We start from the raw sequence: 18,990 nt of genomic DNA on the forward strand, positions 1-18,990 counted from the left end.
CATGGTAACAAAAAGCATGGCGGCTTTTTGCTCAAACTGCTGATAAACGTGACCTCGTCCTCCACCTCTGGATGTCTGGAGACGGGTCTGCAGCTTCAATGGAAGTTTTTTTTTTTTGGTATTACCTAAAATAACCTTAGTATATATTCTTGCTGTGCTTGATGAACAATTACTGAGTGCCGGACCAGGAAAAAAAGTACAGCTCTTTTTTTGTTTTCGGAGGTACGATTCACAGCCGAGGAGTGTAGAAGTACAGACGAGGGAGGAGCTTGTTTTTCTTACCGTAACTATGGTAACCAAAGCCTTGCAGGCTCCTTTCCAGCTAAATATAGACCTGATGGGGTAATATCTATACGATAAATGCAGACCTTTGTTAGACGGGTCTATACAGGGTCCATATACTGTATGTAAATAAACTGTAAATAGACCCGACATAGACTGTTTATGATAAATGCTTGATATACTTAAGACTGTCTATGTAGGTATATAGTCTCTATAACATGTCTATAGATGCTCTCTGTCTATACCACTCTCCGGGAAGTATTAAACATATTTTAAAGTGTTTTGTGGTCTTAAACATTAGCCTTTTTTCTTTTTTTGTTTAACTTGAGGCCTCGTGGATTAGGATGTTACACCTTCAAACAAAAATGCACACATTATCCATCATTTACTCCCCTGTCAGGTCTGTTAGTTGTCTCCAATAACTTCTAACCTTTGGGAGTTCAGTGGCCTCCCCCACCGCACCCAAGGCCAACTTTCCCGCTCATGCTTTTACGATACACAACTCTGGTTAACAACTTTAACTAGACAATCTAACCATCTCACTCAACCCAAACCTCTGAATGTTACGAATCAGTTACGAAACAGCAGAACTGTATGGAGCCAAATCAGGGCCAAAAGTTTTGCTAATTTGAAAATAAAATTTGAACCTGAATTTTTTTTTTTTACAGTTTCAGTTTTATTTTTTTCAGTATCAGATCTTTTTTTCCAGTTTCAAATCTTTTTATTTCAGTTTCAAATCTTTTTTTCAGTTTCAAATCTTTTTTTTTCAGTTTCACGTCTTTTTTTTCAGTTTCACTTCTTTTTTTTTCAGTTTCACTTCTTTTTTTTTCAGTTACAAATTTTTTTTTCAGGTTCAGACTTTTGGCCCGGATCTGGCGTGGGGGGCGTGGCATCATGAGTGACAGCAGAACAGAGGAGGCGGGGGACGTTCCTCACTCATGTTGCCTTCAGGAAACGTAGGTTGCAGAAGTTATCAGTAGAAGAATGAATCAACACGTGATTTGCAGTGGAAAAAACGGATACTAGTGACACATTTCTGTTTAAAAAGTTTCTGATAACTTCTGCAACCTACGTTTCCTGAAGGCAACATGAGTGAGGAAGGTCCCCAACCTTCTCTGTGCTGCTGTCACTCATGATGCCACGCCCCTCTCAGTGGATGACACGCCCCCCACGCCAGATCCGGGCCAAAAGTCTGAACCTGAAAAAAAAATTTGTAACTGAAAAAAAAAGAAGTGAAACTGAAAAAAAAAGATGTGAAACTGAAAAAAAGATTTGAAACTGAAAAAAAAAGATTTGAAACTGAAAAAAAGATTTGAAACTGAAATAAAAAGATTTGAAACTGAAATAAAAAGATCTGATACTGAAAAAAATAAAACTGAAACTGTAAAAAAAAAATTTCAGGTTCAAATTTTATTTTCAAATTAGCAAAACTTTTGGCCCTGATTTGGCTCCATAAACTGTCGACTTGAACCACAAGCAAAGGGAGATAGATCATTTAAAGGAGTGAGGAACATGTGATTGTGTGCGCTTCTGTGTTGCCACATGAGGAGATTAAAAAGAAAATAGTAAAGAAATTCATTTTTTTTTGGGAGGGGGAGGTCAAAGCGTCACAAATGTTCTGTATATTTTAAATGCACACAAATGCACAGTTTTGAACAGTTACCCACCCAAAAAAGGATAAACATTTAGCGTGGCAAAGAAAAAAAAAATCCTAAGCAGGAACCCTGTTTTACAGAGTAATTTGTCCTCATTTGTGATTTGTCGATTCTTTTTTTGCTTATGCTTCATTGTTTGACACTCTCACAGAAACGCAGTAATAAACTCTCTCTCACAAAAACGGTAAACAAATCTTGATACAAAACAAGAGAGAGAGAGAGAGAGGGAAAAAAAATATAGATATACTTTTGTCTCTTTATGCCCAGCGGCCATTCATGGTGATTTTTTGTTCCACTGAGCCTCGGTAGCGTTTTGAGAGGCACGGTGTCGACAACGAATCGCTCCCTAAAGTCTGTGAAGAGTCAACGATCAGTGTGTGATCGCCGCCGGGTTTGGAAAGCGTGGAGAAACGAAAGGAGACGGGGAGGATGCCCGGTGGTTGAAGAGTGACTTTACTGAGTCCAGCTGTCCTGCCCACAGATCCAACGTGAAGCTTTAAGGTGAGTTTTATAGGCTCCTCTGGAGTTCCTGGTCATGTTGCCATGGCGACCTCTGGTACAGATCCAGAGCAACCGCTCCAACCGCTCTGAAATCCCTCTGTGTTTTTCTTCCCGTGTGCAGGTGAACTGTACGGTGATGACAGGTGAACGTGTTTCTTTTATCGGTCCGACTGTGCCGTGTGCTCAAGTCCGAGAACGTAAAATTGACAAAAATTCCAGTTTTTTTTCTTTTTTTCCTCATAAAACTCCAGTTCCTAAATCCATAACACTGCCAGTGTCCCCTGTTAGGTAGTGGTAGCTCCACGGTGCACCAGTCTGGCCACAAGGCCAAGGTTCAGGGGTGAGTTTGCTCCGTAAACAAGGACAGAGATAAGATGTGTGTGAGGGCCAAGAGAAAGAGAGAGAGAGAGAGTGAAAAAATAAGGAAAAAAAAAGAGGGGGTGTAATGTAAACAAATACTGGAGTATTTCCGGAGCTGTTATTCAGGAGCTTTACAGCCACCGTGGTCCTGCGACAGAGCTGGGCAGCAGTGAGACTTCAGATCAGCTGTGGCGGCGGGTGGTGGGGGGTTGGGGGTTGGGGGGGCGGCGTTAGTCCGGTCTGAAGATAGGAATCTTAGGAAGGAACTCTATTAGGATTACCTGCAGGCGGAAAAACAAACAGGCTGTTAGTGGAGAGTCAAGGGTGAGCAGTACATAGTCAGAGTAGGGCTGGGCGATATATCGAGATTTTAATATATATCGATATATCTTCAAACGCGATATGGTACGAGACAATATCGTTTATATCCATATAGCTTATTTTGCGACAAATTGACTGTACATCAACGTTGACCCTTCGCGCTGGCAAAAAAGTACCTTTGTGTGCTGAAACCTGACAGTGTTGACAGGTTAGTTTTCCTGGCACAAAATCTGTAAAATGTACAGTAGTTGACTTGTTGTAATTATTTGAGATTTGCTCAAAGAGATGCAATATCTGTTTACATGTTTTATTTGAGATTTGCACAAATGTTTTGTTATTTTCACAACTGTCAACGTCAGTGGAAAAGTCTGCCTGTTACTGTCTACATTGTATTAATTGCACAGTGTATTTTAATTTAATTGTTATGCAGGAAAGGGATATTTGTTTTATTTTATTCAAGAAGCATTTTCATTCTATATATGCAGGAAATTTGTTTTATACATTTTGATATTGTGCAGACCTCTGTTAATAAAGGTATCTGTGTGACATTTGGCACGAGGCTTTGTATTAAAACTGACTGTTTTTTTAAGGGTTTGCCTCAGAAAAAAATGAAGCTAACAGAGATGCTATGCTATAATGCTTTGGGGGAAACCCCAATTATGGCACAGAAAAAATATCGATATATATCGAGTATCGCCATTCAGCTAGAAAATATCGAGATATGACTTTTGGTCCATATCGCCCAGCCCTAGTCAGAAGCACTGATTTTATGGATGTTTCTTTCTTTCTTGGTCATTTTACAAACTACAACGCATTCCTTAACTTTAATAAAAGGCAACTGGACTTCTTTTGATGCACTTTTAGGATTAACATGAACCAAGTACATGAAGTGCCAAATATTTAACAACAAATATACTCTTCATCTGATGATAACATCCAGAAACAGTGTCTGCACATAAAAAGCCTGGGTGTGATTTTAAATAGTGATTTAAAAATAGACTAACAGATGGCAGCAATGGCAAAGAGTAGTTTCCTTAAACTGAGGCTTTAATCTAAAGTCAAGTCCATTTTTATGTTCACTAATTTTAATCACACTCTTGCTGGACTGTTCTCCTGTTCTGGATGTTGGTTTTAGCGAGATGTCCCTCTCCCTGCTTTTACTCTGTTTGACATTCTGTGCATTTTAGGGTTGATTTTAAAGGTTTATGTGGACTTTTAAAAAGGTACTTTACGGCATAGTTCCTTTTCATGGACATCAACTGATTTGACTTTCGATTTTTTTTTGGTTAAAGGAGATATTTTATGATCTTTCCTAAAGTCTTAATGAAATGTCTATGATATGTTTTGGACAAAAAAAAAACAGGGGTACAAAACAAAAGCTAAATGTTTAACTTCAAATTTATACAGCTTAGCTTATATTAGCAGGTTTAACAGGGAGAGCTCAGTCATTAAGTCCACATTCAACTTAAAAACCTTTATTAAACTTTTGTGCTTCCCTCTTCGGAGTGAGAATGTAAAATGACGAGAAGTAAGCTGGTAATGAAGATGGGAACGCTGGATAGTTTACTCTGGCCTGAACAGCGTATTTTTAGACGCATCTCAAACAAAGCGACAGAGATCTGCGTGTTCAGAGTTTCTGAGTTTGTTTTGACTTCAAACTCTAACATAAATGTGCCAAAGTACAAGTTTGTTTATTCCCCCCCTCGTTTATTCCCTTTAAGGCTGGTGCATGGACGAGAACAGGCCTTATATGAAACCAACTGCCCCAAACATTCAACAAGATTCAACTCTGCTTGTTTTCATTTACTTCATTGGCTTCAAGTTTCATACAAGAGGCAGTTTCGTAAGAATTATTATTTCAATGCTTTTTGTCGATAACTGACAATTCTGGTATCTTGTTTTCTTTACATTTTTCAGTGTAAAGCACTTTGGCAACTGTCTGTTTTTTTTTTTTTTTTTAAATAGTGATGTCCAACTTAGCTTGATTATTTGATAAATATTTATACCTCGTTTTTGTCATGGACCAGCGGAGTGGACAGGAAACACTTCATTGCTATAATGTTTAGTATAATATAGTTATTAAATCTTCTCTCATACAATAGTGTAGTGTTTTTTCAGATAATAAATCATTCCTTAACTGTTCAGAATAGTTTTATTGCAGTTAGAAACGACTGGCAAGTTTGCTTACAGTTCCTTTTTTTACAGCTACCACCACAAATGCATATGAAGCTCAAATAAAAGCCACCAGTATTTACTTACATATTCCATCATGTTGTTGGTTTCACACTTCCTTTTGCTAAGTTTCCAATGCAAACATAACTGCAAATAGTGTAAAACAGAGAGAAGAAGAATGTTGTAACACATCTTAACATGACCCCACTTTCATTTACTATATATCAGTTGATGCCTTTAATGCTCACCTTGTGGTAAAGTCTACTGTTTTCCCACTCCAACAGCTTCTCTATCGACCGTCTCGTCTGCAGGACAGAAGTGATTTCAGTTGTTATTTTCATTCATCTTCTTCTGAACCATTTGCTGACAGAATTTGTTGTGATATTGGTGAAAGTGAGATATATATTTTCACATTATTTTCATGTTTCAGTGGGCTGTGTGTCGTCGGTCTTCTCACCCGTTTGCTGAGGCAGATGACGGGCCACAGGCTGAAGCCCAGCGTGCAGCAGCAGCAGAGGCAGCCGCACAGGAGCCACCGCACGTTGACGGGGAGCGTCTTCCTCAGGCAGCTGTTTACACGGTAGATACTGGCTTTGAACTCCTCTGGTGCCACCTAAAGGGAGCCCGCATTCAAGATCCTTAGCAGTCATGTTTAGGTTACCATCCTCCACATTCTTTATTCCTTCACAAGCACTTTAAGTCGTATTTACTTAAGCAAACAATATGACAGTGCAAGCAAAAAGAGTTTGTAACAATATCATGACGTGTAAAACTCTGCTGATGTATAAAAAAAAAAGCACAGAAACAGATGATTATTAGTGATGCACCTATTGTTCGGTAACCAAAATTGTTCGGCCAAAAATGGCAAAAAAAACCCACTTTCGGTGTTTGGTGGAATAAGTGGGAAAAAACCGAACAATTAATAACGGCGTTGTAATATAAGGAAATAGACTGGCCGCTCCCGTACCGGTTGCGCACCACAAACATAAATCGTTGGCCAACCAAAAAGTAACCACATAAGAATTTTACCTAACATTCACCAGGAGGTGGAACCAAAACAAGATAATGCTGGGAAATTAAAACATTTTCAGTTTTTTATGTTCAATAAATATTTTCTACCTTGTAATTTTGTAAAAGATTTTTTTCTTTGAAAATTGCATGCCTAAATCAAATTTATTTGATTTATGCAACAGTGAAAAAATTGGCAAAATAAATGAAAAACTGCAAAGAACCATGTTTGGTATTGTTCAGTATTTGGCCAAGTGTTTATTATTATTTTCGGTTTCGGCCACAAATTTTCATTTCGGTGCATCACTAATGATTATAATTTCCAAAAAGGTAAATAAAAGAGAAAATGTAGACTAATTTATTTCAATTATCCAGTTAAAGTCGTACGGTATATTTTAAAAAGTTAATAGAGTAAAATGGTCAACTTGTACGGACTCTCAAACTGTAAATTATCTTGTTGTCAGAGGTGACTTTTCAAATGTAAAAGTAGATGACATTTGTCTACGAAGGAGGCCAAATGTGACATGGTCAGCTTGTTATTTACTAAACTTGTGTCCAATAGGAGACGTATCAAAGTTAGCAGTTAAAGGACACGGTGTTATGGAAACACCAAAGGTGTTTGTGCTCCACTGGAGACTCAGTGTCTACAGATGAAGCGCAAGGAAACAACTTCATCAGCTTGGTCCTTGTGTGGTGGATCCTAAAAAACCGTGCACCTGACGGTTGAAGCTCGAGCACAACCCACATTACTGATTTCAGACAGTGAGTTATTCTCTGAAAAGTTTATCCAAGTGACACCAAAACCAGCTCATATGAACAGACCGAGACCCCATAGGCCGTCAGGTCAACCATGTAAATGTCTTTAGAAAGAGAATCTCGCTCCCACGTCTGGGGTCTACATTCTTTTCACTTAAAAAAAAAAACTATTTATGTTAATTATAGGATAAAAAGTTGAACTCGGATATTGAGGAAGTATTTTCACAATCGTTATTTTAATAGCGGGACTCTTTCCAGCGGCGCCTGTGTCACGTAATCGCGCTGGACCAATAACAGCGGCCCCTGATGTAAACAAACCTGACGTAATCCAATGTGGATGCCACCTTGTCTTCCCAAATATGTAGAAAAATACAATATAATGAGCCGAAAAGTGCACAAAAATGACTAAAAACAATGTTATATGATGCCACAATGAAGATGAATAATAAACTAAAGTGAAATAATAAAAAGTGCCCATAATGTGATTTCGTTTTTATTATTGTTTATCCATCTTTCTCCTTAGACATCTCTATGTAACACTATCCCATTAATGTCACGACCATGATAACTAATATACCTAACCTCAAGTTAATATAAAACCATTATGTATAACACATGTAAAGTATATTTATTTTTTAAAGTGAAAAGAATGTAGACCCCAGACGTGGGAACGAGATGAAACGAAAAAGTGGGTGACCTGACGGCCTACCAGCTTAGACTCTTGAAGTGCATGTTGTTTCTCAACCAACCATCAATTTCTGCCCACATTTATCCAAATTCACATTGTGGGAGCAGCAGACTAAACAGAGAGGCCCGGACCTCCCTCTTCCCCGCCACCTCCTCTGAGTCTTCTGGGGGAAATACTGTAAATATAGTGTACAATTCTGCCATTCCCAAGCCAGCCTCATTGTAAACCATCCCGGGTCTGCCCTACGACCTGCTCCTGGTTGGACACACTCAAAACTATCCCCTAAACAGATATCCAAACCACCTCAACTGACTCCTGTTGAGCTGCTTCTCCACCAGAGACAATTTAAGTCAAATAAAAATGTTAAAAATGGTGATTGTGCCATACAAACTGCTACTTCTACCTAATACTAAAGTTTTAATGATCAATAACAATGTACTCACCTTTCCTGTCAGCGCTGAAGGAAACTCTGACTCAAATTTGTTACTAAGTCCGAACCTGTTGGGAAATAGGAAACAAACATGTTTTCTTTATTAAATCGGAAATAAAGTACAAAGGTCAGAAGACTTTAGTGGTTAAATATTATTATTTACTCAGGATTGGGTGCAGGTTGTACAGGACACCTTAAGTGTTCTCCTTAAACCCTTAAGAGTGAGTTTTAAACAGCCTTCAAACTACAGCCTGCTGTTATGTAACATGTTAATACTTTCTCAGACAGAAGAATTAGGTTAGAAAACATCCAGTTATTGCACAAGTGTGACTGAAATTGTTGTTTTGAAATGGAACTACCGGTAGTAGTTTGATTAAGACACTGAATAAAGTGGTTGAAGTTGAGGTAATCCCTGTATATGAATGTTTAAAAAGGACTGAACCTGGCCTACATACTTTGTGGAAGCTCCTCGGTTCAGTTGATACAGAGAACAATGATAAAACTAAAGGATACAGGATTTAAGCGTACAGCCCTGCAAGCCTGTCTACTGCCCACAGCAAAACCAAAGAAGTATCAGTTGTTTCAGCGTGACATCATAGGTCAACTAGAAAAGCCTAATCCCTACCATGGCGGACCATAGCACGCTTTGATCGGTAAATTGATTTACCTGCATGGACACTGGGACAAAGAGGTCCAATTAAACAACCTATCTGACCTGTATTGATTGGATATTTGCTGCCTTACACATTCATTGAGCAGGTATTAGCTGGGAACCATCTTCCTGATCTACTCATAGACAGAGGTGGGCCGTTACATTTACTTGAGTAAGTTTTGGGAAATGTTGTACTTTTAGGAGTAGTTTTGAATCACTATACTTTTTACTTTTACTTGCGTCAATCTCATGACATCACTGGGTGATTCTTTGGGAAAAATGTTTGTTTTTGCATGTTTTGTCACATTTACACAGACTCAAACACACACAGAGTTTCTATGAGTTCATGGGCTTGTTCTAGTTCTGCCTGGTTAAAAAAGAAAAGTACAAAGGCTTGAAATTTTGTGCTACTTGTGCTTAATTTATATTTTTATTCTGTTATTATTTCATTTATTTTATTATTATTAAAGTACTTGCATTTATTTTAAGATTATTTTAATTTAAGCTATTTTTTATTAATTTTAATTTATTTTATTGATTTAATTTGCCTGAAGATGATTATTTTGTACTTTTGTCTGTTTGAATGGTTTTAAAAAAATAAAATCAGACATTACTCAACAGTTACTCAGTACGTGAGTAGTTTTTTCAAGTACTTTTTTACTTTTACTCAAGTAATTATTTGGATGAATACTTTTTACTTCTACTTGAGTCATGTTATTCTGAAGTAACAGTACTTTTACTTGAGTACAGATTATTACACAAACTTGATATCTGATAACTGGCAGTGAAATACATGTTGATTGCTGAGACTTTGTTTTTTCTATTCAGTATGTGCCATACACATTCTTTGTAGGTACTTGCTTCTAGCTGACTAACTTGCCATGACTTAATGGTTGCCATTTGCCTGTGGGACTCAAAGGTACTTGAAGAACTAACCTGGTATTTCCTCCTGGTAGTTCAACCCCTCCACTTGTGATAATCCTGTCTCTGTTTGGATTATACTAACTCTCTGTGTGATCCCACCTACGTTGTGAACAGCTCTAAGTGTATTTTCCATTTTGACATTTAATCAATAGTGTGAACTTGTTGAAATCTGTATCATAAGTCTTGTGTTTTTCATTTCTACTTTGGTGTATTGTGTACGGGAAGATCTATGTGCAGCAGCAGTTTATAGCCATAACGGCCTATTAGAATCAGACTGATTAATCATCGAATATAAATATATATTAGTAATCAGCATAACCTAGTCTGACAACATATTGATTAACAGACAGGCCCATCTGCAGGCAGTCCTGTGTTTTTAAACACTGGACACTGACCCTTGATTTATTTAATACACACACACATATATATATGCATGTATGAATGCATATGTACATATGCATTCATACATATGTGTGTGTGTTAAACACACACACACACACACACACACACACACACACACACACACACACACACACACACACACACACACACACACACACACACACACACACACACACACACACACACACACACACGTATAAATGCATATGTACTTACATACATATATGTGTGTGTGTATTTATTTATATTATAATAATTACTTGTGAATAATATAGTATTCATAAACTGCTTTATGTTTTTTAAATGGAGAAGTAGAAAGTAGAAACTATATATTTGCCAAAAAACGAAAGGAATAATAGAGGTCACAAAAGTCACAAAATATTTTAGTTTAAGATTAAGATTCCCAGAATATTCTAATTTTTTGAGATAGGATATTTGAGTTTTCTTAAGCTGTAAGCCATGATCAGCAATATTAAAATAATAAAAGGCTTGCAATATTTCAGTTGATTTGTAATGAATCCAGAATGTATGACATTTTTGTTTTTGTAATTGCATTACAGAAAATCACAATATTCTAATTTTCTGAGACAGTCCTGTATATAATAATTATTATATTGTTTATGATAAGATGTGTGTGTGTGTAAATATATATATATATATATATATATATATATATATATATGTTGTATATGTATATGTTGTATATGAATATTATTTATAATTGCTCCGGTAATAACAGGTATAATTTTTTTGGATAAAGTAAAGCTTGTTTTTTTATTTTTCTTTATTTTTATTTTCAAGCAAAATTGAAATAGAAACAAGGGGTAGGACCCAATAAGGTTTTTACTTCCACCTACTCCTTTTCGGGCATGAAGGTTCATATCCCTTTGATTTTGTTTAATGACTGTTAATTTGTATTCTTTTATTATTCTTATTTATGCAGAGTTAAGATAAATATTTATATATTATTATAAATAATATTATATAAATATCTATCTTAACTCTTATTTCTTTGTATTCTTTTTTAGTTTTAGTTTTTTATTTCCCTTTGATTTTGTTTAATGACTGTTTATTTGTATTCTTTTTTGTTTTGTGAAATTGTTTTTTTTTTTGTTTGCTCGAAATAAAGATTTAAATTCAAAATTTAAATTCAATTCAATTCAATTCAAAATTTAAATTCTATTAAATTCAAATTCAGCTCGTTAGCACGTAGTAGCTGACCTTTAACCACGAGGACCGCGTCCGCGTCCCCGACCACGGCCAGACCTCCCCCGGCCCCGGCAGCCTCCCTCCCCTCCCCGGCGGCTTACACGGTGACGTGTCCGGACCCGCGCACCACCACCGGGTCCGGAGCGTGCTTCAGCAGATGCTCCTCCGCGGCCCGGTCCTCGTCCTCTTCCTCCTCCTCCTCTTCCTCCTCCTCGTAGATCTCATCAAAGTCCTCCATCATGGCGCGGCTCGGCCTCACACGGTGTCCAACAACAGAGACAGCTTTATGGGGAAGGGGAAAAGACAAGAACAAACTAACGAAACGGAGGAAATGGCCACAAAAAAACCAGAACCAGTTCACATCGTCCAGCAACGAGAAACAAAACATCAACATCCGCCGCAGGAACCGTGCGACACCGGAAGACGGGCGGAAGTGCGTCATCACGTCGTTGTTTTTTAAAACGACGTTACCGTAAGATCTTTTTTTTAATTTATTTATATGACTTATTTTGGAGAAGACTATGCTTATATTTAAAACAAATTGAAAAACTTCTTCTTATTAATATTGTACTTGACCCATTTCAATAAAGAAAAATAAATTTTCTTTAAATTAAAAAAAAAAAAAAGAAACCGTACGACACCTGAAGACGGGTGACATACGTCATCACGTCGTTGTTTTTTAAAACGACGTTACGCATAAGATTTTTTTTAATTATTTATATGACTTCTTTTGGAGAATACTATGCTTATATTTAAATCAAATTGAAAACCATCCTCTCATTAATATTGTACATGGGTCATGTAACATGACCCATTTCAATAAAAAGAAAAATACATTTTCTTTAAATTAAAAAAAAAAACATGCAAATAACATCTGTAAATATCCATCTGTTATTTTTTTATATACTAGTATTTCTTATTACTTATTTTTATTCTCCTTCTTCTTGTTATTATTATTGTATATACTGTTTATAGTGTTTTTATTATTATTGTGTGATATTGATGCCTCTTGTGTTTTGCACTATCCCCTTTGCTGCTGTAATCTGGAAATTTCCCCTCTATGGGACTATTAAATGATTTCTTATCTTATCTTTATCTTATCTTTTCTGATGTTAAAGGATTACTTCTGTTGGAGAAGACTATGCTCATGTATTAAAACAAATTGAAAACTTTCCTCTTATTAATATTGTACATGACCCATTTCAATATAAAGAAAAGGAAATTTTCTTTGAATTAAATATTTATTGGTGTTAATCAGTTATTGGTTTCATTTCATGTTGTGTGTAAATGTTTTATATATTATGTATTTAGCACTGACTGATGGCAATTTTAATTGCGTTGTTATATAACAAATCAATAAAGAAGTAAAGAAAAAAAAGAAAAAAGGAAGACAACTTAATCATCCACAAGCTCTCCAAAGTTTTCTTAAAAGTCAATCATAGTTAATTAAGCATTAGAAAAAAATACTTTCCATAACAGAAAAAAGTTAGTTTAACATACGGCTGGTTATGTTCAACAGTGTAACCCAAACTGTTACACTGTTCTTAGCTGGGAACCATCTTCCTTAGTTTTTGTACTGCTATATTAATAAATTATGTAGCCTACAATGTGTATACAGTCTGTCCCAAATACATTATACATGGTATCCCGTAATAACCTCTGTTGACATGGTGTTCATGTTCTTTGTCAGTGTGCAGCTCCTTTTCAAAAACTCCATAAATAATGGATTAGTTGAATCTGTACATCCTATTTTTGTTGCACAAATAAAGCTCATGAGTCATGATACAACTTTCACATGAATACATCACAAGTGGTAGAAGTAAGGAAATAATAAAAAAGAATAGAAACAGGAAAAAACAATTATCTTTATCAAATCAAATCAAATCTATCTTTATTTCAATAGCATTTTCATACAAAGATAAAATGCAACGCAAAGCGCTTTACATAAAACATAAAACTTAATAATGCCCCCCCCCCCACACACACACACAGACAGACGCAAGCACACCACAGTTCACACAATATGGCTTAATCCTAGCTCGGTCATTAGTCATCGGCATAGTTATGTTATTTCAAATTTATACAGTAAGTAATCTTAGATGCGTGTCTCGTAATCTCTTAACTAAAAACATGGAAACATAGAAAAAGACTGAAACCGGGTGCTGGATAAGAGCTTCTTCAAATTATCGGCTCAGGTTTGTAAATAAAAATGACACCAAGTAGATGCTGTTTGGACTATTTCTGTTTTTATTTTATTTCATTAGATATATTTATATTTCATCATTTATTTGGGAATTTTTAAATTGGTTTCAGCCTGTAGAGCATTTTGGTCAACTGAGGTTGTTTTAAATGTGCTTAAGAAATAAACTGGACATATGTCTATGATAAAAAAAATATTAACCAGAATCAGAATCAGGTTTATTGGCCAAGTCAGGTCAAACAAGACAGGACATTTGACTCTGGTTATTTTCGCTCACTCTAAATAGATAAATGACAGCTCTTATTAACATATATACATTTTTTTAAGTGAAAGGTACAGCAGTATGAGGTAGACATGGTTATTGCATGATTCTATCATTCAATGAGTGCTGACAGTTCATCCGAGCAATAGCTTGGGGGAGGAAAGACAATAAACAACAATAACAATAAAAGGGTCTGCTGATGAGAACTACTACTACATTTAGCAGACGCTTTTATCCAAAGCTACTTACACACCATGGAGCGATTAGGGTTAAGGCCTTGCTCAGGGGCCCAAAGTCTCAGTTGCCATTCTGAGGCTTTAACCTGAGTCTGACCCCAGCCCCCCTCTGTAGCCACTAGACTACCATCCCCCCGAGAACCATGTCTTACAAAAAGATATCTGAAGGCAAGGCAAGTTTATTTATATAGCACAATTCAACACAATGTAAGTGCTTTACATCAACATTAAAAGCGGCAAGACACAATTAAACAGTAAATAACAAATAAAATGAAATAAACTTATGAGAAAAGAAGGTAAAATAATAAAAAGCACAAGTTGGTGAAAACTAAGGACAGTAGAATACCGCAGGTACACATCTCATTCGCGGTTTTCAGAAAGTATTTAATTTAAGAATACACTTAAATACCAAATAAATGAAATAAAATGATAAGAAAAGAGGTACAATAATAAAAAAACATCTGAAGACACATGATCAATAATTGATCTGATTAATGCTGGAATATATAAACAAAATAAACATTTTTAATTTTGAGTACAACTTTGTACTGTAATTTTGGTACAAGTTTGATAGGTTGATAAAGGAAAGCAGAGACGTTCTATAAACCTTGGCTTTGAGGAAAGGTAAAACAAAAAACAAAACAAAAAACGTTCTCTTACATGCTCTTATTTTGAAAGGCTTTACCGGAGGTTTTTTTGTTTGTTTTTTTTTTCTTCATTACTGATTGCAACTCTTCCGGATTGAAAATCAGTTCAAGTGTTTTGGTGCAAATCTAGTTTTTTCACTGTAAGAAAGGTTACTTATCTATTATAAACAGCTCCAAACCGATTGGTTTTCCATCGGCTTAAAGCGACGCAGTAATGGGATCATTAATCTACCCGGAAGTGTGAGGACTGATGCTACAGTTTGCTGAACCAAACTCTCATAGACCTGTTTTATAACTTTTGATTTTCATTTTTTTTTTTTTTAATACGATGAGTGAACATTTTAAAACGATCTCCAGGGTTTTCCGGGACTTTGTCCCTGCCCTGAGCAGCGGGATCGTCACGGTGTCCGTGTTGTCGTGCGGCTTGTTCGGCATCACCACGTGTTTCAGCATCACCGACGGGCTCTGCAGCATCGGTGCGGGGGTTTTCCAGACCGGACACCTCCACAGGCTGGTTATCTACCCCTTTTACCACCAGACCGCCGTCAGGCTCCTCCTGAACGTGTGTGCCCTGCTGCTGCTGTGCGGCAGCGTGGAGAAGAGCGTGGGCACGGTGCGGTTCCTGTTCCTCTTCCTGCTGTTGTCCTCCTGCACAGGCTGCACGTACAGCCTGCTGGAGCTGCTGCAGGACGGGGGATCCCGCAGGGATGCTGAGGGCCTGCTGCCCGCCACCCTGGCCTGCGTCTCCATGACAACCACGCACACCAGGATGAGCAAGGGCTTCCTGTGCGGGGTGAGTTTCCCCGCCATGGCCCTGCCCTGGCTGCTGCTGCTGGTCTGCACGGCCCTGGTACCGGGCAGTGTCCTGCTCTGTAACGTGCTGGCCGTGCTGGCCGGCTGGGCCTGCGGGAGACTCTCCTACCTGGGCATGTCCGAGTCCAGAGCCGCCCTGCTGGAGAAGATGCTGCCCTTCAGGTTGGTTGTTTGTTTTGTTCAGAGGTGTCAAAAGTATTCACATTCACTCAGGTAGAAGTATAGATACTACAGTTTAAAAATACTCCTGTAGAAGTTTAAGTATCAACTCAAGTTTTTTACTCAAGTAAAAGTATAAAAGTACTGGTTTCAAAACTACTTAAAGTGTGAAAGTAATGTAAGGGGGGAAAAAAGCCATTGAAAATGAATGCATCTTAGTATAATGCAAATATAATAAAGAACCATATATGTGTACTATTGAGCATTAACATGTGTTTCAGAGAGCAGGAGATATGATGACTAGTTGCCTATAAGTATTGTAATGGTGCAAAAAGTCAAACTTCAGAGGCATGTTATCATTTATCCTAACCTTTATTGGAATGTACATCCAAGTTTAGTTGCAGGAATCTGAGGGAACGGATGTAAAAACAAAACTGGACAAGAACATCTGAAACAACCACAACCAAATTCACTCTATCCGGATGGAGCAATTTAACTGGATAGTTTTTTTTTAAAGGCCGAAATGAAATAGAGTAACAAGGCTGTTTTTAAAATGTAAGGAGTAAAAAGTACAGATAATTGTATGAAAATGTAAGGAGTAAAAGTAAAAAGTCGTCTGAAAAATAATTACTCCAGTGAAGTATAGATAACCAAAATTTCTACTTAAGTAAGGTAACGAAGTATTTGTACTTTACTTGACACCTCTGGTTTTGTTTATTGGATGGATCCCCATTAGCTGCCGCCTTGGCGACCACTAAATCTTCCTGGGGTCCTAAAGTACATAAAATGTTACAGAAATGATAACATCTAAGACATAAATACATACAGTCATACATTCCTAGCATAACTATATTTATAATAAAAATAACAATTAAAGCTAGCAAGCAGCGATGAACAGGCCCTCGCACGTGCAATTTTCACCAATAAAGGTCAAGGACTCACAACTAAGTCCGATGACACCACCCACGAGTCTTTATGTCAAACCATTCAAAAGTTATGGCAGAAAATAGGAACTATCACATATCGACCAACCAGAAGAAGGGGCGTGGCTAATTTGCACCAATTAAGGTGAAGGAGTCGAAACCGAATCCGATGACACCACCCACGATTCTTTATGTCAAACCATTCAAAAGTTATGGCAGAAAGTAGGAACTATCAAATATGGACCAATCAGATGAAGGGGAGTGCGCTTTTTGGCGTCTATCGTCGCCACGGCAACTCTTTTGACTGAGAAAAGTAATGCGTGTAGTCGCAGGATAGAGACACACATTTTGATGTATAACACACCTGGGTGCACGTTACAGTTCGGGCCGTATTAACTGCCGAAGAAATGGCATAAATTGCGCCAAAATTACACGATTAATTCAAAATGGCTGACTTCCTGTTCGGTTTCGGCCATGGCGCCAGGAGACTTTTCTTTAAGTTGCGACATGATACAGGTGTGTAGCGATTTTCGTGCATGTACGTCAAACCGTATGGTAGGGCTTAAGGCACAAAGTTTTCTAGGGGGCGCTGTTGAGCCATTAGGCCACGCCCATTAATGCAGACCACAACAACAGTTCATCCAACATCACACCAACTACTTTTGTTTTCTCAGGTTGTTGAAGCGCATCAGTGGGGTCATGTTCATCCCTGCGGCCACGGAGGAGAGGAGGAAGACCCTGCTGCCTCACATCAACCCCACTCCTGGGTCTTACCCCGTCCAGCAATACGCCCCGATGTCCAGCGTCAACACTGCCACCACATACGAAGGCTGGCCCAACCTGGCCAGTACTGCATCCCCTTCCCCGGCCCTCGGAGGGCAGCACGGACATCTCCCACCTCACACCTTTGGCCAGAGTCATGGACACAGTCATGGACACGGTCACGGACACGGCTGCAACCACAGTCACGGACACGGTCACAGTCACGGCTGACCGCGGTAGCTCTGGCGTTGTTTGCTTGTCTCATCGTACTTCATTGTTATAACTCCTGTGGACTGTTACAGCATTTGTCGCATATAAAGTGAACTGTCTGCTTTTTACTTTGGTGATGTTAAAGGGGACCTATTATGGCATCTAATACCTATTTTAAACAGGCCTTGAATGTCTTAAAAACAAGCTTTTGATTGTTTTTGTTAAATAAATTAGAAATTCAGCCTCTGGGCCATGTCTTTATCTTCCCATTCTCTAACCTCATTATCTATGCGGGATTCTGAGTGGGCGGGGCTATGATAATGAGGCTCTGTGCTGATTGGCTGCCTCAATGACGCGATACACCGCTATGAAAAAATGGCGGAAGCTCTGGCCGGCGGAGTTAGTTGTGGGCGTGGTTTCACGCATCGGAGGCTGACCTATGTAAATCGCTCCCGTCGTTACGTAACAACGGGAGCAGAATCTGAACGGCTCGTAGAGCCACATCACACTGGACGGCTCATCCGGGCGGCTGTACAGACACTGCAGAATTTGGTTGCTTTCCTCCTTCTCTGAGTTGGCAGGCTGAGGGGAGACCACTTTATATATGTTAAAGCAAGAGAAAATGTGTTTTTCATAATAGGTCCCCTTTAAATGGACCTTTTCGAGGGCCGAAGAACATAACCTCCTATCTGGAAAACACAAAAAACTGTGTTGTTTTGTTGTAGAATGCTATTTTTTTTTAATAATACCTCTATACAAATGGGTGGAAATAACGTACAGACAGGTTGATTAGGTGCAGTCCACCTTGTGATGTCATCTAAAGTGAAAAACACCAGTCAGACAATTTTGCAGATAGGAGGTTATGTTCTTCGGCCCTCGTTTTGCAACATGTGACATTTTCTATCATTATTCAAGATATTTAACTTTTTTTTTTTTTTTTAATCCAGTAAATAACTTCTCATGGAAACATGGAAAAGGATAATTCTTTAAGAAAAGTTGCTTTGGGACAAACTATTTCAAAAAGTTAGTGTACAGTTTCTCTTTCATTTAAAGTATTTAAAATATCATAGCCTTGCAAGAACAAACTAATATCCTGAATATGTCTTAATCAAAGCAGTTTTAATAGCTGTATTTCCATTACCACCCATTTATGAGCCTTAAGTGTTGTTAGAGACAGACAAAACTTAAATTGTCCTACTTTAATGAACTCAAACTATTATCACAATAAATACTGTTCTTAAATTGTAAATACCATCATACTTTGATTCATAATCAGTTTCCCTTCACTACTACAGGTAGGTAAACCTTTAGCGTGTGGGAATGGTGCTGTTTAAATTGTTTTACAACTTCAATTGTTCAATTGTATAGACCTCCAATTTATAAAAAAAATATTTGTGAGTAGGTTGACGTTTAACAAG

At 37.8% G+C, this 18,990-nt stretch overlaps 2 protein-coding genes across 2 annotated transcripts; one reads left to right on the forward strand and one right to left on the reverse strand.

The window, feature by feature from the left end:
* Window positions 1-1,582: 1,582 nt before the first annotated feature.
* On the reverse strand, window positions 1,583-11,768 carry LOC133450730 (cysteine-rich hydrophobic domain-containing protein 2). The gene is made up of 6 exons (XM_061729575.1): window positions 11,462-11,768; window positions 8,187-8,241; window positions 5,749-5,904; window positions 5,540-5,596; window positions 5,379-5,438; window positions 1,583-3,079 (listed from the first exon to the last, which is right to left on the reverse strand). Exons 1-6 carry the CDS (start codon window positions 11,752-11,754, stop codon window positions 3,029-3,031), a joined length of 672 nt encoding a protein of 223 aa, XP_061585559.1. The 5' UTR covers window positions 11,755-11,768; the 3' UTR covers window positions 1,583-3,028.
* A 2,999-nt stretch (window positions 11,769-14,767) lies between these two features.
* Window positions 14,768-18,957, forward strand: LOC133457531 (rhomboid domain-containing protein 2-like). The gene is made up of 2 exons (XM_061736927.1): window positions 14,768-15,680; window positions 17,275-18,957. Exons 1-2 carry the CDS (start codon window positions 15,034-15,036, stop codon window positions 17,591-17,593), a joined length of 966 nt encoding a protein of 321 aa, XP_061592911.1. The 5' UTR covers window positions 14,768-15,033; the 3' UTR covers window positions 17,594-18,957.
* Window positions 18,958-18,990: the final 33 nt, after the last annotated feature.

This window comes from Cololabis saira, chromosome 1 (genome assembly GCF_033807715.1).
Source record: "Cololabis saira isolate AMF1-May2022 chromosome 1, fColSai1.1, whole genome shotgun sequence".
In the NCBI taxonomy this organism is placed as follows: domain Eukaryota; kingdom Metazoa; phylum Chordata; class Actinopteri; order Beloniformes; family Belonidae; genus Cololabis; species Cololabis saira.

Excerpts from the sequence above, each read along its gene's own strand:
- LOC133450730 (XM_061729575.1), bottom strand. The coding sequence starts at position 11,754 with ATGTTGATGTTTTGTTTCTCGTTGCTGGACGATGTGAACTGGTTCTGG. Across the intron at positions 8,242-11,461 it reads GGGTCCGGACACGTCACCGT|GTTCGGACTTAGTAACAAAT; the intron begins GTAAGCCGCCGG and ends ATTTCCCAACAG. Across the intron at positions 5,439-5,539 it reads ACAGTAGACTTTACCACAAG|TTATGTTTGCATTGGAAACT; the intron begins GTGAGCATTAAA and ends CACTATTTGCAG.
- LOC133457531 (XM_061736927.1), top strand. The coding sequence starts at position 15,034 with ATGAGTGAACATTTTAAAACGATCTCCAGGGTTTTCCGGGACTTTGTC. Across the intron at positions 15,681-17,274 it reads GAGAAGATGCTGCCCTTCAG|GTTGTTGAAGCGCATCAGTG; the intron begins GTTGGTTGTTTG and ends TTGTTTTCTCAG.